Source organism: Eptatretus burgeri, chromosome 12, assembly GCF_056783735.1.
Source record: "Eptatretus burgeri isolate ZD-2024b chromosome 12, Ebu_testis_v1, whole genome shotgun sequence".
NCBI lineage: Eukaryota > Metazoa > Chordata > Myxini > Myxiniformes > Myxinidae > Eptatretus > Eptatretus burgeri.
This window is the reverse complement of record NC_140972.1, coordinates 37,991,044-38,015,980: the sequence shown is the minus strand read 5'-3', so window position 1 is coordinate 38,015,980 and position 24,937 is coordinate 37,991,044. Positions and strand designations below refer to the sequence as shown.

The window sequence follows — 24,937 nt, the reverse complement described above, 5'->3', positions numbered from 1 at the left end:
TCTGGACCGGTTGCAGAGTCTGAGTCGAGGTTTGATCGCAAACTCTCCACCTTGTGAGAAGAAAAGGACACCGAGTCCAGAAACAGCTGGGTGTGACTGGGTAAGGTGGGTTCAGAAAGTGATGGGTTTGAGACACAAGATTTAGAAGCAAACACGGAGTTTAGGCATTCAGCCTTTTCACGTGCCTTGTCAGATGTGCGGCTATTTGCGGTAAGGGAGGGATGGAGGGGGAACATATACCAGAAACAGGATGAACGAGATGTCACCAGTATTTGGACGAGGAGACAGGTTTGAGAGTTCAGACTTTAGATGAGATGTTGTTTTCTGGCTCTCCTGAGGGTAGACACACACTTGTTATGAGATTTGTGGAAGGAAGTGAGATAGCCTTTAGTTGGATTTGCCTTCCATGAGGCGAAGGCAAGTTGTTTCAGGACAAATGCCACGACACAAGCCGCAGTGTACCATGGGTGGGAGGAAGGGTAGGACAACTGAAGACGAGATGGGATAAGTGTTATGTAAGTTTTATGTATGGTAATTCAGGATAAAAATGAAAGTATTGTGGATTTTCTTTGTGTGTGTGTGTGGGGGGGGGGGGAGGGGTTATGGCACATCCTGTACTTATGCTTTACACTGTATATTTGCTCCTTGAAGTTGCCAGTTTTTCTGATGCTTATTGGCCTCTTGGTGGCTTCTCTCAATCGACAGCATCCAGCTCTCTCATATCCTCAATGTTTGCATTCTAAAATCCAATAGCCTAATTCTACTATCCCAAAACTGCGATTCCTAACAGAGTCCTTGCACACACAATGTTATGGTCACTTTTCACAAAATGCTCTCCAACTTGCACCTCCTCCACCATATTGGGATCATCAATAAAAAGGAGGTCTAACATTTCAGTCCCCTCCTGGGATTATCCATAAACTGGCTTAAAAATAAATCTTGCACATGTTCTCAGAAATCCTCCTCTGCTGTGCCATTTCCCTGTTTCTGAACCCAATCTATCCCTGGCAAGTAAAAATCCCACATAATCAACACTCTTCCTTTGTCACTTGCATCTGGCTGAGCTTGATGACCAAATCATAACAATGTATTTTGAGGATTAATTATATGCTTCTCAAATTAACAACAATGCAATGAGCCCAGGCAAAGTACATAATCTCTACTTGCAGAGTAACATTGTTAGCCTGCGCTCACGAAGCAAAAAGCAGGGTTAAGCGAACGGTCCGGTACGTGCGTGTTTGCATTTTGTTATTCTCTTTTTTCTGGAACCGCTTATCCGATTGGCACAAAATTATGGCAGACATATTGTTTAAAAATAAAATCTTCTCCAAAACAGCTGAACAGATAGAGGAGAAACTATACAGGTATGACCGCCTATCCATGAGGAACAAAAGGTTCCATACCGATTCCGTCACAGGTCACATCGCTTGGCAGCCATTGGATTGAACCTAAATCCTCTTCTCCTGAACGGTTGGACAGATCGAGGGAAAACTTCACACATTTGTTCCCCAAGCCTTGGGAATACCAGGGTGTTCATAAATAATTTGTAGGTCACATGGTTTATGTCAGCCATGTTGGATTGAAGGAAAATATTTTTTTAATTCTCTCTTGAACTGCTGCACCAATCAACATGAAACTTCAAAATTATCATCTTATGGTGATGCGGAATAAATGTTTTAAAGTTCAACCTGATCGGGCGCATGGTCTGGTAGCCAGAATTGCTTATTTTTTTGAATCTACATTCTTTTTTTTTTATTTCTTTGAATAAGATTCACTTGACTGTGCATGGATGGGTTTGAGGGTAGAGGAGTAGCAGTTGAAACCCTAGTCCTATTCAGGTTCTTCCTGATGGTTTCATCTTTGATTTTTGCTTGTTCAGGTTCCTTCTCATGACACCATTGCAGTACCTATTATATTTGGTCTTCCATTTGATTTGAATTTAATTTTTTTAACTTACAAATTTTCTGCCACAAGAGTTGGCTTGCACCAAATCCTTCTCAACACTGTGCAGGTTAAGTATTGTATGAATACAATCTAGTTCATCTTTTACCAAGATACTGTTGCGAATTCACGCCCGCCGGCGTGCGAACAGCCACGTAACTCGAATCGCGGCACGTCGCCCACCGGACGGACAATTCTGTCGTGACCCTCTTGGAACAACGCCGGAAGCTTGTCACGGGTGGGGGTTTAACCTCACCACGATCGTGCCATTTTCCCACCCGCGCAAGATAGGGTTGCTCGCCAAATTCGATCCACCTAAGTACCTGCGTGAATGGTCGACCGGGCGATCATACCACGCCACAGGCCGATTCCGGACACGAACCGCTTAAGCGGTCCGTTCCGTGCTACAGTGATAACCGAGCGGTGTTATCGTCGGCCTTGACGGTTCCGATTAATTACCGGGATGTTGCACCCACTACAAACCCCTTACGTGATGCAAGATGGAGGGTCAATAAAAAAAGGAAAAGGGACTAAGCAGAGCGGGAACAGTTCAACAAGCAAGCATTTTATTCACACACACACATACAAGCACATATATACAGCCATACAGTCAAAAATGCACATATAACAGTTAAAACAGTCATGCAACAAAAGCAAATGCAGAGCTACAACCGACTACGACCGACACATGGCAACACTTACGCAGTTCTACTTCACAGACGGCGCCAACACACACATTTATACAAAAAGCAAAGGAAGGAAAAGAAAGAAAGAAGTCGCGACTTCCCTTTTATGGCTGGTGAGTCACTCTCCCACGACCGTCAGCGTGGTCACGCCTGGCCCCGACCTCTCTCGCGGCCGGCGAACCCTCGCCGGCACTCCCCGTCCGGACGCGCAGGTCCACCTCACAACGGGCGCTGCCGCGTCTCCCGTCCGTGCCTTCGTGACAGGGCCGTTCGCCAAGCCGCGGGCACAGGACCTTTTCCCTCAAGAACCAGACTCTCGTACCAACTCGACCAACTGCCGACCAACTGAAGACCAACTGAAGACCAGACCAGACCACCAGCCAAGACGAAAAGAAGATGAAGAGGAAGAGGCGGAAGAGGAAGAGGCGGAAGAGGAAGAGGCGCCCCGCCCGTGTTCGTCTTTTATAGCGCGGGGCTCCGCCCTTCGCCTCGCCCCGTTCTCGGCTCCACCTTCCTTCGAGAGGGTTCCCGAAAAGGGCGTTCCCTCACGCTCTCCCTCCACCCCGCCCCATGCGGGGGCCGGGGGAGTCAGTTTTTGGCTCTGGGCCAGAGAATTATTCCCCCAAAATGAGACCCCTCCCTTACATGACCTCTGACCTTTAACCTGCATCGCCCCTCCTCCACTCCAAAGCGCAGAGAAGATCAGGCGGGAGAAACAGGCGGGGAAAACCGCGCATCCTCGCAGTTCCTTCCTTTGCGCCTTTGTTTGCCGTTCGGAAGCGGACGTAGTGGCGAAGATGTGGTAGAGTAGATGGTGGAGGTAGCGTGGTTGTAGTGTGGTTGGCGCTGTGATGAGGATGGCGTGGTTGTTGAGATGCTGTTTGTTTGAAATAAAAGATAGAACAGAAAATGGCTAACTGGAGGATCACAGCCCGAATGGATCACATAAATTCCCTCTATACAACAGGTTTGGGCTAACTACACATGTACCTATGGAGATATCTCACCTGAGGGCCCTTTATGGTGTAATGCGAATTTCCACAGCCGTAACAATACGTTCCTTTCACAAAGCGATATCTTAAAATAGGAGATATGTAGGTACAGTGCCTCGAGAAAGTCTTCACCTCCTTTCAAATTTTTCACCTTTTGTTGCCATATAGCCTGGAATTAAAATGCATTAAATCAGACTTTCCCCACATTTATTTCCACATCGTAACCCACAACTTACAAGTGAAAAACAAATTCTAAAATTAATTAAATATACAACACCAGAATATCTTAGTTGGATAAGTGTCCACCCCCCTTTATAATATAATACCACTGAGCCTCAAAGAATAAGAAAACTCTTCATTAAAAGACATGAAACACTGAACCGGTGACCCAAACATCCGAAGCAGAAGCAAATCCATCCTCCAACCCCACTCTCTTCATTAAATCTATCCCAAATCTCATGCCGATTTGTCCCCTTTGTAGCCCAATCATGAATCACAACCGTTCCCGTGGGACATAATAATTGCAGCTACTGTCTCTGCAGCTCCACATCTGGTGTCTTATTGTTACCTCTCAGGACGGAAGATAGTGTTCTTCTGAAATGTCAGGATTTCAACAAAGAATTTTTTCCAGCTCAGTGTGTATTTACTCTCTGTACAATAAATATATATATATATATATATATATATATATATATATATGCACAGAATGTGTTTGTATGGTATATATCAAAAAACCAGTCATTACTGCCTGTCATCTTTATGAAGACCTTAAACATACCAAGTAAACCCTTCTGTGCTGAACAATTTCATAAAAATCAACAGAACGATGATCGAGGTCTGCTCACTGCAATGGGAAACAAGGAGGAGCTGACATTTCAGCCATTAATCTATTGTCGGAGCGATAGAAAAAGGGTGGCGGGGGCGGGGGGGATCTTAACCTTCATCGGAGCAAAAAAAAAGGTTAACACCTGAAACATCAACTTCTTGCTTCCCATTGCATTCAGCATACCTCAATCAATAATCTGTTGATTTTATTCATTGTTTTACCTGTCTACACCAGTATTCACACATAGAACTCGTTCTTCAACCCTCAGTGCTGAATGTCACTTCCTCTGCAAGGTGAGTCGTTTCATGAACGATATTTGAAATTAAGAAATTCAATCCACAAGACGATACATTAAACTCAAACTAGACACTGCACCAATAGGTGTTTAACAAAATAAATAATTATTGGAGAAAGATAAAAAGTACAGTACTCTTTGACTGTGGTACATTCCAAGTTTAAATGAAGTCAGTTGAGGAGCCTGCTAAAATGACAACTTTTGGGAAAGAGAGGTTTTCAAGTTATTTATTTGAATAAGTTTAAAGCTGCCTCCTGATAAAACTGCATAAAGCAATGAGAACTGGTCATTATTGAGGCAGAAACATGTTGTCGTTCCAACATCCAAGATATAGAATAAGCCAGAGAGCATCTCAGCAGAACATCCTATATTTTCTTCTCTGTTTGGATAGTTTGAGCTGTTTCATGAGTATATACAATCAATGTGCATGTTTCTGCAAGAATAAAGGGTTTTGGGGGCAGCATCCCAGCAGGAAACAAGAATGCACTCGGCCAGGCTGAACAGTTTACGTTTTGAATTCCACCGATAGGCCGGATCTGAATCCGGACCTGAACCAACATCTAATTGTCTTGTTCTTGTCACCTAACCAACTCATAGACACCTAGTTTTATCATAACTCATCCACAACTTTTTGAGATATAATTCTACATCTCGTTTTTGGCCCTATCTCTCAATGGTGAAGACTCACTTGGAAAATTAAAAAAAATTATTGCATCCATATCCGGATTCGGATCTTCACCAAAATCGAAAGGATTCACCCCTTTGACACGTCCAAGCTGTTCACCAAGTTTCATCCGAATCCACCAATAACTTTTTAAGATATTGTGCTCACAGACAGACAGATAGACAGACAAGCCGGTAGGTGACATGGGTGGTTGCTACATAATTGCATTCTAGTCATACACTTTTTGACGGATCAGGCTGAAAAATTTTGACAAAGAGGATGATTATAGTGCACATAAAAGCCTGGAAGCCGATTTTTGATATTCGAAAAAAAATTTTTTTAGGATTTAAAAAAAATTTCAGTCCCGTTGCTAGGCAACGGTGGTGTCCATAGCAACGGTGCTCAAAAGCATAGAACTAGATCCTGGTATGAATCTACCTGTCAAGTTTCATCAAAATCGGTTGACTCCTCTGGCCTCCAGAGCTGTCCATTACATACAGACAAACATACAGTCAGACGGAAAAAGTGAAAATAAGGGTACTCTCGCGACCACCCAACATACATACATACATACATACATACATACATACATACAAATATACATACAAATATACAGACAGATGGAAAAACTGAAAATAAGGGTACTCTCGCGACCACCCAACATACATACATACATACATACATACATACATACAAATATACATACAGATGGAAAAACTGAAAATAAGGGTACTCTAGCGACCACCCAACATACATACATACATACATACATACAAATATACATACAAATATACAGACAGATGGAAAAACTGAAAATAAGGGTACTCTAGCGACCACCCAACATACATACATACATACATACATACATACATACATACAAATATACATACAAATATACAGACAGATGGAAAAAACTGAAAATAAGGGTACTCTCGCGACCACCCAACATACATACATACATACATACATACATACATACATACAAATATACATACAAATATACAGACAGATGGAAAAACTGAAAATAAGGGTACTCTCGCGACCACCCAACATACATACATACATACATACAAATATACATACAGATGGAAAAACTGAAAATAAGGGTACTCTAGCGACCACCCAACATACATACATACATACATACATACAAATATACATACAAATATACAGACAGATGGAAAAACTGAAAATAAGGGTACTCTCGCGACCACCCAACATACAAACATACAGACAGACGGAAAACCTGAGAATAAGGGTCGTCTCGCGACCACCCAACAAACAGACAGGGGTGAAAACATAACCTCCGTCCACCTTCGGTGGTGGAGGTAACAATGCTATAAGTTCCTTTGCCTTGTTTGATGAGCAACAAACATTGTCTGGCCTTGTTTACATACAATGGTGGTGAATGAAAAAAAAAAAAACATAATAAGATGCATTTCATCGTTGCACCTCTTTCTTTTGTGGACCAATTTTTTTTGAATGTTCAAATAGGTGTTTTGGTGTTTTGGTCCATTTTTTTTTTTAAAGGTTCGAGTGTTTTGGTCACTAAGACCATGCACAATGACATCTAAACAATGAGTCCTCTCCTCTGTGAAGATGCCCTGATGCAGAAAAGCAAAGTCTGCGCACCAATTAATGAACAAGCATAGTCTTCTAATTATTGACCAAATCACTTATTAAGAACCTGCTGGGTGTATTCTTTTCCGTGGTTCCCAAAGGTGAAAATGAGAAATTCAAAGGGGTTTTAAATGAGGTACTGTACCGGTTGCTCTGCGTGTATGCCAACACTTAGCATGGCAGTTTTGAAGGACAAACATAAAAATACCTGGAGCACTAAAATTATTCCAGAAATGACAAGAACTGATGATAAAGTACCTCCATGCAGGATTATCACAACTATAAGTAAATGTTACATACCACTGCACATGATACAATTATCGCAAGAACATTACCACAACTTGCATGCTTCGCAAAGCAGATATGGAACAGCCAACTGTTTGAAACATAGAAAGGGGAAATCTACTTATTACATAAGCAAAACAGGGACTCAAGCATATGGGTACAAATTACAACTACAACAACGACTACAATAGCCACAATTATTCTCACCTTCTTGTGGAATCAGCCTTGGAATGCTTTGGCACAAGCCTTTCACGAAGTGGCAGGCCAGGCCCGACATTTGACCGAAGGTGGCAGGAATTTGGGATTTGTTCAGGGTGATTGTGATAACTCATCTACTCGTCACAAGTTACACAGTGGGATCTTTAACATCCACCATCTAATGATTACAGACGGGATATCCCTCTTAATTTCCATCTGAGGGAGGAAGCACTCCCGATATGAGGTGATGCCCCGAGCACCAATCTGACAGTTTATACTGAGATTGTAAATTGAACCCTGACTAAACACATCAACGGTAAGTGTGTTACCTCTGCACCATCCTATTAGAGTAATTAGACAAAGCATACATGTGGACAAATTGTCAGCTATAATTATGAGCACACATCAATCCGACAATCACTCAAGTCTCTGTATGTACAATGAGAAGCCAAATCACCTATTTAATAGCCTGATGTTGGCTTAATGGTTAAGGTGGCTGGCCTAAGATCTCAGGGTCGTGAGTTCAAGCCCCTGTCGTATCGTTGAATTAACACCAGGTGGGTTGACAGCCTGTCATCCATAATTGGCAAAACGAGTACCAAGTTATTCGTAACAAGGGCATTGCATCAGTGGTACGGCCGCGCCCTCAGAAAATGATGCGGTCAAGCAGCCATAGGCTGCATATGGAGAAAAAAATAAACGATTTAATACCAACATTTCGGTATACTGCATCGAAATCACTTCTATTCACAAAACTCGAGTGTGCAATCCAAATCTTACAGAATGAGAGGAAAGGAAAATGTCTCCCGGTGTGGAAAGTGGTGAGAGACTCCTTAACGGAATCGCTGCATTCACTATTCTGGTCCCTTGAGCATCTGCATCCGGTCAAAGGACAGCTCCAAACAGGCTCAAAGAAAAGGCGGAAGCCATCTATTAGAGGGTATCGACAGGTTTGATCGTGACAGCATCTCAAGGCAGAAGATTCGGCTGAAAATCATCACCTTCACAAAGTGTGTGCATGGAATGCTTTGTCTTGTCAAGACACAACTATCTCCTCCTGCTCCACCTCTCCTCCATTGCATTGCAACGCCAAATTTCCACCCAGACCCCTCCAAAAACCATCAACATACTTGGAATATCCAGGATTCCCTCCTCAAACCCACACCCCACCCTCACCTGTTAATTGCAAAGGAAAGTGTGAATAAGGCAAGGTGTGGTGGCACAATTTTAAATGGCCTTTGTTTATATTAAAAAAATTTTTAAAGGAAATTCCGAACAAGATTTTGCTTATCATTAACTATTACATTGTCCATTTGAATTATGTTATTTTACAGGTAAAATTATACAGAACAATCACTTTTTGGGATGGGGGGGGGGCATTGCATCAGCGGAACAGCCGTGTCCCCAGAAAATGATGCAGCCAAGCAGCCAAAGGCTGTATAGGAATAAATAAATAAAATATTTAAAACCATAAGAACAAATGATCATGTTAGTTTAAATCATCACTTTCACTTCTGCAAACAACATTGCACAGAATTTTGATTTGGTTAAAAACCTTTACCAAAGTAAAATAAAAAATTAAAATCTCCAATGCTAAGGGATTCAAAGGGGGTAATTGACCGTAAAGTGGTCACGACAAGAAAACCACACAAAATTGCTGCAATCGTGCAAAATCGTGTTCAATTATGGGAGTTTAAGCTGCAGACATGAAGAAGAAGGACTCATGAACCGATTGCTTATCATGGGAAAATTAAAATCATCATGGGAAAATAAAAAAGATTCACAATTGGTTTCAGGATTCTCGAACATTTGGGGGAGTGGGGGGGGGGCACGGCGTCCAGAGCCATTTATGGAGAACAAACTCAAGTGCACCCACCAAGTTGTTGCTGTTTCATAAGCAACCTGTGGCTGCTGGTTGCATCATTTCTGGAAGGGCAGCTGTGCCACTGATGCATTACCCCATTACCAGTAAGATGGTACTCATTTTACCAACTTCAGAAGGATGGCGGACTGAGTCAACCACCTGGTGTTGTTTCAATGGCGCAACAGGGGCCCAAACTCAAGAACCTTAAAATCTTAAGCCAGCCACCTTAACCGTTAAGCCAACACCAGGCTACCCAGTGAGTCAAGGAATATGAAAAGAGATAACATTTTCCATTTGTCTCTTCTTGTACGTTTGACAGCAAAACACCAAAATAGCTCCATTTTTCTTGGGTTTAATATAAGGCACAGCACACAGGCAGAAAAGCAATTGGTAAAATTGTGCAGAGGATGGTAAAATATGCCCTGACGAGTCATTTAAGGCCCAGTCACACCTTGACGTTTTAGCCAGCTTATGCCGATTTTTGAAAAATTTGTCTAAAACGCTGGCACACGTCGAATACGTTATGGGTACGTTTTGGAAACATTGAGAGCACGCTGAAAAACACTGCCATACGTCGTAGTACGCTGGCTTTCATCGTTGTACTTTGTGGTTGTCCTCAAATTTTAGCATGCTTGAAATTTTACTATTTATGCCGGCGTATGACTCACAAATTCCGCTACGCTGGCCATAAGTTGTAGGCACGTTATGCGATCGTTGACACACGTTACTTGTAAGTTACTCATAAGTCGAAACACGTCGAGGTAATGTTTAGCGTCAGTGTTTCAGACTCCCTGGTTTTTTTTTGTTTGTTTGTTTTTCTTCGTCATGACGGTGATGTTGACACTTCGATTTGTAGTGCGGTTATAATATAATATAATTAATAGGCTGCCGCTCAACTATTTAAATCATAACTGCACGAGAAATCGAAGTGTCAACATCACCGTCATACCGAAGAAAAAAAAAAACCATGGAGTCTGGAACACTGATGGGTTCCTCCTGTGTGAACCCCATTTTTATATACCAATTCCCCTAAACGCTGCCAATACGCCATTATACGGTAGTTGTAAGTTAGAAACACGTTCATTTAGTTCTTTGGTCATCCGAAAGACGTCAATCAAATACGTCTACATACGTCAATGTGCGTTGGAAATACGTAAGGAATTGGTTCAAACCACGTTACTCATAAGTTAGAAATAACTTTCGGGTACACTACACATTAGCTTGACGTGTTTCGACTTATGAGTAACTTACAAGTAACTTTTGTCGACGTGTGCCAACGATCGCATATCGTGCCTACAACTTATTCCCATCGCATGCGGAACGTGTGAGGCATACGGCAAGTACGTCGTAAATTTTTTAACACGTTTAAAATTTCAAGACGTACTCCACTTACTACGACGTATGGTAGCGTACTTTAGCGTTCTATTCACGTATACCAAACTTACGAATACCGTATTCGACGTGCGCCAGCGTTTTCGACGCATTTTTCAGAGGTCGGCATACGCTGGCAAGATCGCCAAGGTGTGACTGCGATGTTGACACTTCCATTTCTCCGGCGGTTATGAGTTGAATCATTGTGCGGCAGCCTTTTAATAACCTACGCCACGTGATTGTCGGCGATACGTGCAGCACGCTATGCATAAGTTTGATTATCGTTGGGCATAGGTTGGGAAGGCCGACAACAGGCTAAGCATTCGTTGGTATAAGTTAGCTATAAGACAACGAAACGTTCTGTGTCTGTTACTAATATGTTATGCATACGACCAACTCGTTATGAATACGTCCGAATCTTTAAAAAAAACATCAAAAGTTCAGCGTAAGTCAGCGTTTTACATACATTTTAATACGTTGCCATTGTTGGCTAAAACGTGAAGGTGTGACTGGGCCTTTACGGAGATGAAGAAGAGATGAAATCCTCAGATACCATTTTGCTTTTCCTGTCACAAAGACCTTGCGAGCCAGCAAGTTGAACCACAAAAGCAATACATGCCAAAGGCTAATTTAAAAATGCAGCACATTGAAGGAAACAAAAATAACTTCAGACTGGTGAAGCAATTTAACAATTGTTCAAAAATAAATATATATTATATATGTCAAAAATCAAACTTGTCACTCTAACAAAATTTGCATAACATTTGAGAGTTTGCCATCACAGGCAAAGTTTTGAGATGCAAGTCAAAATATGGGACAGGTTGCTTGAATGTCTTTCAACATTCCTCCTCTTACATTCATAAAGGCCCGGTCACACCTTGACGTTTTAGCCAGCGATGGCAACGTATTAAAATGTATGTAAAACGCTGGCTGACGTTGAACTTTTGATGTTTTTTTTTAAAGATTCGGACGTATTCATAACGAGTTGGTCGTATGCATAACATATTAGTAATGGACACAGAACGTTTCGTTGTGTTATAGATAACTTATCCAACGAATGCTGAACCTGTTGTCGGCCTACACAACCGATGCCCAACGATAGTCTAACTCAGGCATAGCGCGTTGCACGCATCGCCGACGATGTCGTGACGTAGCCTATTAAAAGGCTGACGCACAACGATTCGAATCATAACTGCTGCAGAAATGGAAGTGTCAACATCGCGGTCACACCTTGGCGATCTTGCCAGCGTATGCCGACCTAAGAAAAATGTGTCTAAAACGTTGGGGGCACGTCAAATACGGTATGAGTAAGTTTGGTATACGTGAGTAGAACGCTAAAGTACGCTGTCATACGTCGTAGTAAGTAGAGTACGTCAAGAAATTTTAAACATGTTCAAAATTTTACGACGTACTCGGCGTATGACACACGTTCCGCATGTGATGGGGATAAGTTTTACACGCGATATGCGGACGCTTACACACGTCCACAAAGGCTACTTATAAGCTACTCATAAGTCGAAACACGTCGCGGTAATGTCTTTTTTACGCGAAACTTATTTCTAACTTATGTTTGACGTGCTTTGAACCAATTCTTTACGTAGTCCCAACACACATCGACGTATGTAGACGTATTCCAATGACGTCTTCCGGTCGACAAAAAAAAAAAATGAATGTGTTTCTAGCTTACAACTGCCATATAAATACATGTTCCCAGCGGTTTTGGGAATTGGTATATAAAAATGCTGCTCATAAAAGGGGAACCCAACAGTGTTTTCGAGTCCTTTTTGAGTCGATGTCCATGTCAGCAGTAACAGTAACAGTATCAGTATCAGTATCAGTATCAGTATCAGTATTAGTATTAGTAGTAGTTTGTTCATGTTGGCAGTAGTAGGTGAGTGTGAGGGGGAGGGTGTGGGTTATGATGGATCGTCCTCGCGTCCGCGTGTCCACGGGTAGGTTCATAGGCTGCCACTCAACGATTTAAATGGCTGCATCTCCACAATTGAAAGTAGACGCTTGCGCTCAACAATTGGATTTTTTTTACACTCAACGATTTTTAAACGGTACCACTCAGTTATTTTCATTGTTTACAATGAACGATTTAAATTGCTGTCACTCGCCTTTGTTTTTTGACGCTGGGGTTTGGAAATTTGAAGCGTTTCTTCTGAACGTGTTAAAACGCTCAAACTCGACTATTTTAAATAGACGCTGCCGATGGACAATTGGAATCATAGCCAAGCTAGACATCGAAGTGTGAACATCCTCGTCATGCCGAAGAAAAGTTTGAAGAATGCTGCAAATAAGTGTCCTGGCCGTGGCCGTGGACGCTGATGCAAGGACGATCCATTATACCGACGTCTTTCAGCCTATGAGTAAAGTAAAAGTAACGTCTGTCGACGTGTGGCAACGATCGCGTAACGTGCCAACAACACGTTAATCATAGGTTAGAAATAAGTTTCGGGTACTCTAAACATTACCTCGGCGTGTCTCAACTTATGATTAACTTACAAGTAGCATGTGTTGACGTCTGTCAACGATCGCAGACCGTGCATACAACTTGTGGCCAGCGTAGCGGAATGTGTGAGTCATACGCCGGCAGACGTCGTGAAATTTCAAGCATGAAAAAATTTGAGGACAACCAAAAAGTACAACGTTTAAAGCCAGCGTACAACGACGTATGGCAGTGTTTTTCAGCGTGCTCTCAATGTTATCAAAACTTACCCATAACGTATTCAACGTGTGCCAGCGTTTTAGAAAAAAAATTCAAAAATCGGCATACGTTGGCTAAAACGTCAAGGTGTGACCGGGCCTTTAAATGAATGTCGAAACACGTTCAGTCATTCCAGACGATTCCTCAATATCAGTGGTTTCAGAAGAAACAATGCAGCATGAGTCAAATTGTTATCGGGGTTTTGATAAAGCTGTACTCAAAGCTTCTCAAAAGAATGGAATCGTGTTTGTTTCATTTTCTCACCATGATTATGCAAAACTTTGATCTCCAGAACACAGTGGCCCATATAACTTGTTATCCCTCCTTACAAATAACCTCTTCCTTTTTTTTGCAGTCTGTTAGGCTTGTGGTGGAGCTGCGACACAAATCACACACACATACACACACACACACACACACACACACACACACACACACACACACACACACTCTCTCACACACACACACACACACACTCTCTCACTCACACACACACACACACACACACACACACACACACACACACACACACACACACTTGAGGAAACAGAATTGACTTTACACTCAACCTCCCCCTCCCAATCCTAAGGCGTCAATCCCTTCTTTGCTCCAAGCCATCAAACCCCCTCACCACTCGTCATGGTCACCTGTCCAACTCACAATCCTGTGAGATATGCAGAAAAGATATGTGACAATAAATGACCCAAAAACAATAATCTCCTTCCTGCTGCATAGATTGTATACACATCGTTAAAAGTACATGCCTGGTGTTGGCTTAATGGTCAGGGTGGTGGGCTTGGGATCCTAGGATCCTGAGTTCAAATCCCATTCAGCTGTTGAATTAATACCAGGTGGGGTTGAATGCCTCTCATCCTTCTGAGGTCGGCAAAATGAGTGCCAGCTTGCTGGTATCCTGTGTCGGAGTGGTGATCTGTCCAGGATTTTGCCAAATAGCCAAGGAGACTGCTTTGGCAGTACCAACACTCTGTACAGAGTATGGTCCCAATGGATGGATGGATGGTTAAAAGTAAATAATGACCTCAGACAAAGACATAATGACATGGGTTTAAGTACTGCTTGAGAGAATGCTAATCCCTTCCCCACTTCAAGCATTCAGAGCCCCCCTCCCCACCTATCACAGTCATCTGTCAAACTCACAATCCCGTGAGATATGCGGAAATGATATCTGACAACAAACGACCCAAAACCAGTTATCTTCCTCCTGCATATGTAGTATGTACACATCGTTAAAAGTAAATAATGCCCTCAGACAAAGACCTTTTATAATGGCATTGGTTTAAGCCCTACTTGAGAGAATGCCACATCGTTATTTGGGCGGTGTTCAAGGTAACAGACTGCTGCCTTGATCATAAGGCCAATTTTCACAAGGCCTGTGATGCCTATCAGCTCAAAATACTCTCAACAGTCACTTTGGTCATTTTACAATGAAGGGAAAACTTGCAGGGAGGGTATGGCGATTGTGAATATAAAAGCTCTGAAGATGTTTTTGACTTCGCATCGCAGGAAGTGCCAATATGGCAACCGTGTGATCTTTTCCCAAAAATAAATTGTGAGTAGAGTCAGGTGAATTGGCCAACCAATCAGTGTTACAGTGTTACAGTGTTACACACACACACACACACACACACACACACACACACACACACACACACACACACACACACACACACACACACACACACACACACACACACACACACACACACACACACACACACACACACACACACACACACACACACACACACACACACATACACACACACACACACACACACACACACACACACACCATTGTATATATAGGGTATCAACACGATTTTGATGCTTTATCCCACAAATGAAGATGGTTTTCTTTTAACAGAGGCGAATACTATGCCGATAGTGACGTGGCTACAAAATCTTATGCGTGAAATTCTGTGTACATGGCTCTTGTTAAAATAGTTGTTTCCAGTACACTCGCCATAATTGGAAATTGATGGAGCAATGAACATCAGTTGGGCTTTTAAACACCATCTATGTATATGTATACATATATATATATATATATATATATATATATATATATATATATATATATATATATATATATATATATATATCGGATCAAGGTAACAATCTAAGAGCAAATTACAGAGAGGCAAGACAATTAAACCTTCATGTGGAGGAACAGGAATAAACTATAGTTATTGACCATCAAGCAGCAACCAAACAGGTTTTGAACCTTTCCATGATCTGTCTGACTCTTGTGCATTCATGGTTTTCCACAATATGTCCAGTGTTTCAGCGATTGCGCACCCAGAATTCTGCTTCTTGATGGGAATTCTTCATTGGTCTTTGAAATGCATGCAGAGTTCAGAAACCACCTCAGTGGAAACCTTCAGAAGCAAATCCAGCACAACAGCGAATGGCATTCAACACGAAACTACTCTTTATATATTCAATTTATGATGACGTGATGCGGAAAACTACGTGACCCAATGTAAGGGGTTTGAGGAGGGAGTGTATTCATCTTAAAGCTTAGTCTGTGTTTGATTTCTGATCAGACGATAAACTGCCAATCTGGTGCTTCATAGCAAAGTGGTTGCATCAATCAGTTTGCTGTACTTTGAAAGGATTTTAGGGGGAGGCAGGTGGGGGTGTCCCACGTTATTGAATTCACTTGTAGAGTTTACATCTGCAATCTCTACCCTAACCTACAGGACAGCAACAGCATAATAGCCTCACCCCCAGAGACTGTCCATTCAGTAGCCAAGTGCTGCGTACACTAAAATAAATGACTTCAATTTTTCAATGCAATCTTCAGAAAGGAGGATTGTGGTTTTCTCTTTTGGCTGGTGATTGTGGCTGGCTCATTCCACAGCATGACATATCGATAACTCTAAACTTCTGGCTCAACCTTCTACTCAGGCAGATGTAATACAGATGAACAAAACAATCAAAGGATTCTTTGGCATGCAATTGGTACAACAGATATCCCTGGTTTAACAGATGTCAATTCATTTGCACAATGTCATTCAAATACCTCCTTAATCCATTGCTATATAATGTGGGGTTTATGACCAATTGTTAAGGTGGCTGGCTTAAGAAATTAGGTCTTGAGTTTTATACCCTGTCGTGCCATTAAATAACACCAGGTTGGTTGACTCAGCCTGTCATCCTTCCTAGGTCAGCAAAATGAGTACCAGCTGATCGGAAACAGGGGGCACTGCATCAGCGGCACAGCCACACTTCCAGCAATGATGCAACCATCAACCATAGAATGCATACAAAATAATAACAAATCACATTTCCAATGCAAGTTAGCATTTGCTTAAACACACTTCATTTTGTCACATCACTGCCAAGATACAAACATATGTATTCCATGAACCTTGACGTTCTACAATCAATTTCCCATGGGTTTACAATTGTCCTGCATGAAAAAGGTAATAGCATATGGTCCTTTTGAAAAATACAACTGCCTTCTTGTGAGCACAAGAGGTCAATACAGTGGTGCAAAATTCTGATATTTGCTTCCCTGTAACTTTATGACCCTACTTGCTGCCAATATGCACGTAAATCAACAGATATGTCACTGTAAGTGGCAGTCCCACAAGTACAGTGATCTCATTTGATCTTTTATTGAAGGCTTCCTCTTTGTGCTGCCTCTTAGGGTGTAGTTATGGATCATGAGGGAAAATGAGGCATTTGGTGCCTCTTTAGGTATGTGATCCATAGCTGCTGCCTTTTAGGCATCAGTTATGGATCAGGAGGGGGTCTGAATGCTTATAGGTTTGCACACTCACCTCTGAGCTGTGTAGCCTTCGTTTGAAGCTCAACCCAGCTATAAACCATCATCCTGATGTTTTGCAGGCAGGGCAATGCATCAAGGTGTGTGTTGTCCTTTGGATGGACGATGAACTGGGCATCCCGTTTGCTAGCATTAGTTGGTGGACGTTAAATATCCCATTGTGCCCTTCGCAAAGAGTAGGTGAGCTATCATCAACACCATGGCCAAATTCCAAATTCCTGCCCTAACCTACAGAGGACAATGTCCAACAGTAGCGCAGCCACACCCCCAGCAAATGATGCTACCCGCAGCCATGTGCTGCATACAAAAGCAGTTTGAATGTGGCATTTTGGTTCCTTTGAGGGACCTGATCCATAATTGCTGCCTCTAAGTGGCAGTTTTGGATCAAGAAGAGTCTGAATGAAGCATGTTGGTCAAACATATGGACTCAAGTTTCTAAAACAACAAAAAATCTTATGAAAAGGGCAGAATGATGACATTTGTGTGTTTTATGGGGTTGTTGTTTTTTTTTTTTTTTTTTTAGAAAACTATACATCATTATCGAGAATTTTCAGAAGTTGCAGGAAAAAGTTGTAAATATATTTATTCGGAGAGATGTGTAGAAAAGAAAATAGGAGGAAAGGTTTTCTGAACCTTGAAAACAAGGGCCAAATTGGTCACAAGTGGAATTAGCCAAAAAAATAAAAATCATTCGACCTTTGGTTGAACTAAAATCACCATTTAAATAATTTGTGGTCCATTGTGCGTAATCCAATGTTTTTTCATTATGAAAATTGCAAATAAGTTTGTATACCATATTTATAAACATCGAATGCACCTTTAAACGAGTTTAAAAAAAATCACTTTTGGAGTAAAGAGAAGATTCAAAAAGCAATAAAAGAATGATCTGGTAAAACGAATAGATACATATTGCAAAAACAAATTAATATTTTTATCTCTTGGTATTACTCGTATTATATGAAGGTTGTCATGCATTTGTTATTGCAAACATTTTGGAACAGGTATAATAAACCTGAGAGTTGAAATGTACAGTACAGTCTATAAAATATTGCTAGTTTGAAGAAAGATTTACAGCTTGTGGAACCAAACCAGCTTCCATAAAGCCAATTACGTCACAACAATGCACTGTTGGCATCATCAAGAGAACAGTATATGGAAATGATTACAATATGTGAGGATAAGAAATCCCCATATGCTTGTCGTTCCCTACAACAAGGCTCGTTAGATGTTAAAAATTTTTTTTTACAGATCAGGATGTTCGATTAGAAACAATTTGGGTCATGGTTATTTATGGATAAAGAAACAAAGAAGGAGGATTGTTTGAGTGCTTGCCTCAAATGCTCACACCCTTGGTGATAATTTGTCCGTAGACTCCTTACCGGTCGGTATATGTCCTTGTTATGTACTGTTGATAGAAATACAGTTTCATCCTTCGCAAACCTCTGTAAATTTCACCCACAGCATTGCAAGCGGAATTGAAAATTCCCTGCCAAGATCCCATCATTATGTACTCCAAGCTACATTACACACATGCCCTGAGCAGAAAATCATATGCTCCTCAGGTGACTCGTGCCATGTGACATGATAATTCTGAAGGCATCATGATGCACGCCTTGCACAATGCTCAGGAAGGAATGCAGTGTGCACTGGGAGCACGACAAGCCAGGCTGTGCAACGGTTCACTCAAGGCTGTTGCAACACTACGATTATCAAGCTGGTAATCTGTGTTCACAGTTAAAAGCACATGGTCGTGACATTTACAGTTTCCAGTGAATGGCACCAAATCAGAGGGAAACCTAAAATCTGATCCCATTGTTCATACAAAGGATGGAATACAATACATATGAAATCAATACAAACATAACATATGAAATCATGACCGATTGGAATTTTTTAAAAAAACAACATATTGATGTCACGTTCTCTCCCATACATATAATGCCTCAATATCATAAAACAAAATGTGCACTTATAGCTCATGAATTAAAGATTTTCTTTTGGAAGGCTCAGATAACGCCGAGCATTCTCTATGGCAAGCGGTACTCTTCGAAGTCCCTGCAGTTATTGTCAAAAAATTATCCCGCAGACATGTCTACATATATGTTTCGATGAGTACCCTGCAAAACTATGACGCGTATGGCATCGGATAAACGTCGCGTTGAGTCCGGCGACAACAATGCTCAATCCATTCATTCCTCCATCGACATACGCCCAGCAATCCATCTAAAGCTCAAACAATACCTTCTCCTTCCAGAACCACCATCTGTACAGGCTATGTGAGCGCCGGTAGTAGATCCTAGTGCGCACACGATAGTGCGATGGATCGCGTGTGGCTGGAGGGAAAGGACACCGGCTGGCTGTCGTTGCTGAGCACGAACGATCGGAGGAGGGATGTACAGGGTGGAGCAAGCACTTATGAGTATCCGCCCACTCAACGGAGAGAGAGAGAGAGAGAGAGAGAGAGAGAGAGAGAGAGAGAGAGAGAGAGAGAGAGAGAGAGAGAGAGAGAGAGAGAGAGAGAGAGAGAGAGAGAGAGAGAGAGAGAGAGAGAGAGAGAGAGAGAGAGAGAGAGAGAGAGAGAGAGAGAGAGAGAGAGAGAGAGAGAGAGAGAGAGAGAGAGAGAGAGAGAGAGAGAGAGAGAGAGAGAGAGAGAGAGAGAGAGAGAGAGAGAGAGAGAGAGAGAGAGAGAGAGAGAGAGAGAGAGAGAGAGAGAGAGAGAGAGAGAGAGAGAGAGAGAGAGAGAGAGAGAGAGAGAGAGAGAGAGAGAGAGAGAGAGAGAGAGAGAGAGAGAGAGAGAGAGAGAGAGAGAGAGAGAGAGAGAGAGAGAGAGAGAGAGAGAGAGAGAGAGAGAGAGAGAGAGAGAGAGAGAGAGAGAGAGAGAGAGAGAGAGAGAGAGAGAGAGAGAGAGAGAGAGAGAGAGAGAGAGAGAGAGAGAGAGAGAGAGAGAGAGAGAGAGAGAGAGAGAGAGAGAGAGAGAGAGAGAGAGAGAGAGAGAGAGAGAGAGAGAGAGAGAGAGAGAGAGAGAGAGAGAGAGAGAGAGAGAGAGAGAGAGAGAGAGAGAACTGCACCAATTGCGTCTAGAGGGCGGATAAAGAGTCAGAAAGACTGGGATGAATGTGAAACGTCATTGCGAGGAAGGCGGACAAATCAGGATGCCCGAGCTTAAATTGTGCGATGATCGACGGTAGACTTGTCTCATCGTCTGTACGAGACATCTACTGTTCAATTTTCAATATGGGAGTTGTATCAAGAGCAACCGAGAAGGTTTAGTCTCGTGTATTCACTTAGAAAGTGTATCATAAGTAGTGCCATGCCAATAAGTAAAGGCACAGGGCTTGACTTGCAAGTGGAAATGTAATCTACAAAATCCCTTATGAAAGTGAACTCAGGTCACATAGCCAGAGGACGTGAACGCTGGGTTTTGCGGGAGGAAAGCAAACAGGATTTCAACAGCTATCACTAAACAACCTTTGGCAGGCACTCAATTTACTGCATTAGGACAGCTGACCTCATTCACTGAGACCTCTGACCTCATGCGTAGTCCATCTTCGTGCTTTAAAAAAAAGATAAGGGAGAGATGGCTTACTGTCTCGGCCTCAACAGCTGATATACCATGAACAAGTGAAGGTTTACACAGTTCTACATGAAGAGATGTCGTTGTATCTTTCTCAACAACACTCAACATTTTAAGGAAGATATGCTTTGGAGATAGAGTGGTACAGGAATATTGGAAGGACTTGGAGGGAGCTTGGATGTGGATAGGGAATGATAACTGGTGTTGGTGTAGAGCAGGCATGATGGGCCAAATGACCTCCTTTTTGTAGGAAATGTTTTGGGGGTAACAAGATGAATACAACCACAAACTCTCAATCACATAAGTGGAAGAAAAAAAAATGGAAACTAGGAAAGAGGTGGGCTTGGGGAAGGTCAATGGGGGAAAGTTAATGGGGGAAGGTTAATGGGGGTAGAAAACATCATGGCTGTGGATGGGGGGGGGGTGTGACCTGAGAAGACAGCTGACTGACAGCTGACAGGTGGGAACAAAGAGGAACAAATGAGTGGAGGTGAGCAGTGAGTCGAGATTTTGGGAGTTTCACCAAAAAGGGGTTATTGACAAACTGTGTGCGCTGTGCAGAAACATGGGGGAGTGGTGGCAGAGCACGGAAAAGGCAGAGGTTGCATGGCCATAAAGGAGGCAGTAGAAGACAGAGAGACCACCAACCTGTCTACCATGTGAAAGTGATAGGCCCAGAGGACTCGGCCTCATCGTGGGATGAAGCTTCATCCAATGATTCTGAAGGCCTTGGCTTCCACAGCAACAAGCTGAGCAAGGCGTGAGGCAGTGACTTCAGTCGAGAATGCGGACCAGTACTCTATGAAGTTGCGGATGAAGACATTGTATGCAGATAAAGGTTCAGGTACATCAATTAGGAAAGACTTTACATGATGTAGAATGTCCAGTCAGCAAATGGCTTTGGAGGGTAACTTAGAGATGTAGTTTGGTCAAGAAAGATCATGGCTGATAGTGACGTCAAAAAGTATGAGTAACTGAAGTTCAAGAGGATTGTTAAGGAAGTTTTGGAGCTGGTTAACCCTCGCATCGACTTGGGATAGTAATCACCAGGCGGCATTTTCTGAGAGATACAGTGAGAATATGTGATTTATTAGGATCAAAAGACATATTGTGGATGTTGGACATAAGGTGTTGGACAACCTTATGATTCTACCAAGTTCTGAAGAGAGGGAAGGGGTTGCTGCATGCCTATCTAAATGATAAGGGATGCAACGGCAGAGGGTGGAGACATCAGCAAAGAGATAAAGAGGATTTTCCAGTCAGAAAGATTGTTGATGAAGATTAAGAATAGAACTGAGCCCAGAACACTGGGTTGGCGCACTCCAGTCTTGACAAGGAGAGAAGACGAGAGGACCTTGTTGAGAGCCACCTGCTAGCTATGAGAGTAGAGGAAGCCAGTAAGCCAAGGTGGTCTTGGATGCCATAGGCAGAGAGTTTGGAGAGCAAGTCAGGGTACCAGACTGTATCGGATGCTCAAGATGTCAAGAGATATGGCCCTGATCTTGCGTCTGACATTGAGGGCAGATCCATTGTTGGAAAAGCAGAAGTAGCCTGTCCAGGGTAGAGTGACCGATTCTGAATCCTCCTGCACCAAAGTTCCTTCCTGTTACTGTATATACAAAATCATTTACGTTTTCAACTTCGTTTCTGCTTTAGAAATGTCATCAAAGTCACAAAGATAATGAATCATTTCAGCCCTCTTAGCACAGACGCATCATTTGTCAACAGGGAAACTACAAATCACAAAGTTCTATGCATATATCACAAAGGTGTGCCACTGTTTGGGGGGGGGGGCAATAAGCTTGCATTCCACTACCGATACGAATAAATGTCAATGTGTGTCAGTGTGTCAGCGTGGGTGAGTGTGTGTGTGTGTGTGTGTCTCCTCCATAACTCCAAAGCCATGAAACTGAGCAGCCTGAAGCTTTCATGCATTCGAAGAAATCTCCAAGGAAGTGCATGACTGAAAATTGGGTGTTTGGGTTCATAAAAAGACCCCTTTTGAAGATAATCCACGGCCTTATTTAATTATATCCATCATCAGGTGCATCTTCAGTCATCGCTCTCCATGGGCTTTTAAGGTGTATCCTGGGTAACCTCGCTGGGGTCTGAATGCACCATGTTTTTTGGGCTGCTCAACCATGCTTTGACTTGGAACAGGCCGCAACGATTTCTTCGCAGTTAAGTTTTTTTTTTTTTCACTTTCCTCACTCATCAAATTCTTTCAACATCGGTACATATATATTTGCATATATATATATACATATACATATATAAGAGCCTGGTGTTGGCGCAGTGGTTAGGGCAGCGGCTTGGGATCCAAAAGGTCCTGAGTTCAAGCCCCATTGAGCCACTGAATTAATACACCAGGGGGGTTGACTCAGCCTGTCATCCTTCCGAGGTCGGTGAAATGAGTACCAGTGTACTGGGCCGGTGTATACCCCAGTTAAAATAGGTGTACCATATCCCTGTGTCGTAAGAGGCGACCAGGGTTGCGTCAGGAAGGGCATCCGGCGTAAAACATGTGCCAAATCACTATGCGGATCATAACAGATGATCCGCTGTGGCGACCCCTAACGGGAGCAGCCGAAAGAAGAAGAAGAAGAAGAAGAAGAAGAATATATATATATATATATATATATATATATATATATATATATATATATATATATATATATATATATATCAAAAGCATACACACATCTCACATCAACCGACTGTGTTGGGCCCATGGTGACGTGCAGTCCCACGGGTGGTGCCTCGCTGGCTGAAAATGTTGTGCAATTTCATTTTTAGATGACGTCTCTTTGTTTAACTTTTTTGTGCGATGTGTTTTCATTATCTACCTGTCAGGTGAGGGAGAAGTGAGTCGGGTGAGGGAGAAGTGAGTCGGGTGAGGGAGAAGTGAGTCGGGTGAGGGAGAGAATTAGAGTGTTGAGGGTGAAAATGAGAACAAGGAGCAGAGGTGAGTAGTGAAAGAGGTGAGTGTGTGTATGTGTACGTGTGTGTGTGTGCGTGTGCACGCACAGGATGGAGACAGCAGCCTAGTGTAGTAGGTCTAGCAGGTTCACCAGGGCAGCACTGCTCATTGATAACCTGAGCATCCCAAATTATTCAAGATAGTACAAGCTCTGCCAGGTAAGCAATGATTGAGAAGAAACATAAGCCTGGTGTTGACTTAGTGGTTAGGGTGGCGGCTTGGAATCCTAGGGTCCTGAGTTCAAGCCCCGTTGGCCGCTGAATTAATATACACCAGGAGGTTGACTCAGCCTGTCATCCTTCCGAGGTCGGCAAAATGAGTACCAGTGTACTGGTAAGGGGGACACTGCATCAGCGGCATAGCCGCATCCCAACCAATGATGCAACCAGCAGCCACATGCTGCACTCGATAGAGAAAGGGAAAGAGAAAGAGAAAGAAAAAGAGAAAGAGAAAGATAAAAAGAGAGAAAGAGAGAAAGAGAAAGAAACAAGGTCTGGCGAGGAAGTTTGAATTGGGGGAGAAGGGTCAAGGTGGTGGAGATGATGCAGAGGAGGAGGTTGGATGTGTTGTGTGTGCAGGAGACCAGATGAAAAGAAGACAGGGTGAGGAGGTTGGGAGGAGGATACAAGCTGTTGTATGCGGGTGGGGATGGAAGGAGTAATGGCGTGGGAATAATAGTATCGGAAGAGATCAGCAAGCAGGTGGTCAGAGTGGAAAGATGGGAGGGACGGATAGTTATGGCATTGTTGGTGGTACAGGCGTAAATGGTTTGTTTTTTGTCCATATATGGGCCACAAATGGTTAGGACTGGGGTGGACAAGCAGGAATTCAGGGACGTACTGGAGAGTATGATGGGAATGGTTGAGCTGGACGTGACACTGTACATTGTGGGGGACTTTAACATGCATGTTTGGAGTAGCGGAGCCAGGGGAAGAGGAATGTTTTGTAAATTTGGTTGGGAAATGAGGAACAGAGAGGGTCAAGAGCTGGTAGAGCTGCTGTGAGGAATGGGATGGCCATAGCTGGTTAATTCTTTCAAAAGTAGGAAAGCCACAAGACTACCTATAGGCGTGGACAACGTAGAATGGAACTGGATTTGCTGGTGGTAAGGAAGTGA

The 24,937-nt window shown here is 42.7% G+C and overlaps 1 protein-coding gene across 8 annotated transcripts in view; it reads right to left on the bottom strand.

The window, feature by feature from the left end:
• The window catches only part of LOC147015434 (actin-binding LIM protein 1-like), a 283,326-nt gene that overhangs the window by 153,614 nt on the left and 104,775 nt on the right, over positions 1-24,937 (bottom strand). Inside the window, exon 1 of one of the 8 annotated variants that reach the window (XM_085850184.1) lies at positions 19,508-19,713. The exons of the other annotated variants lie outside the window; for them this stretch is intronic. Coding sequence (XP_085706310.1) covers positions 19,508-19,529 — 22 coding nt within the window. The 5' untranslated portion in view covers positions 19,530-19,713. Of the gene's footprint in view, positions 1-19,507; positions 19,714-24,937 lie in introns of those variants that run through there. 8 annotated transcript variants of the gene reach the window in all.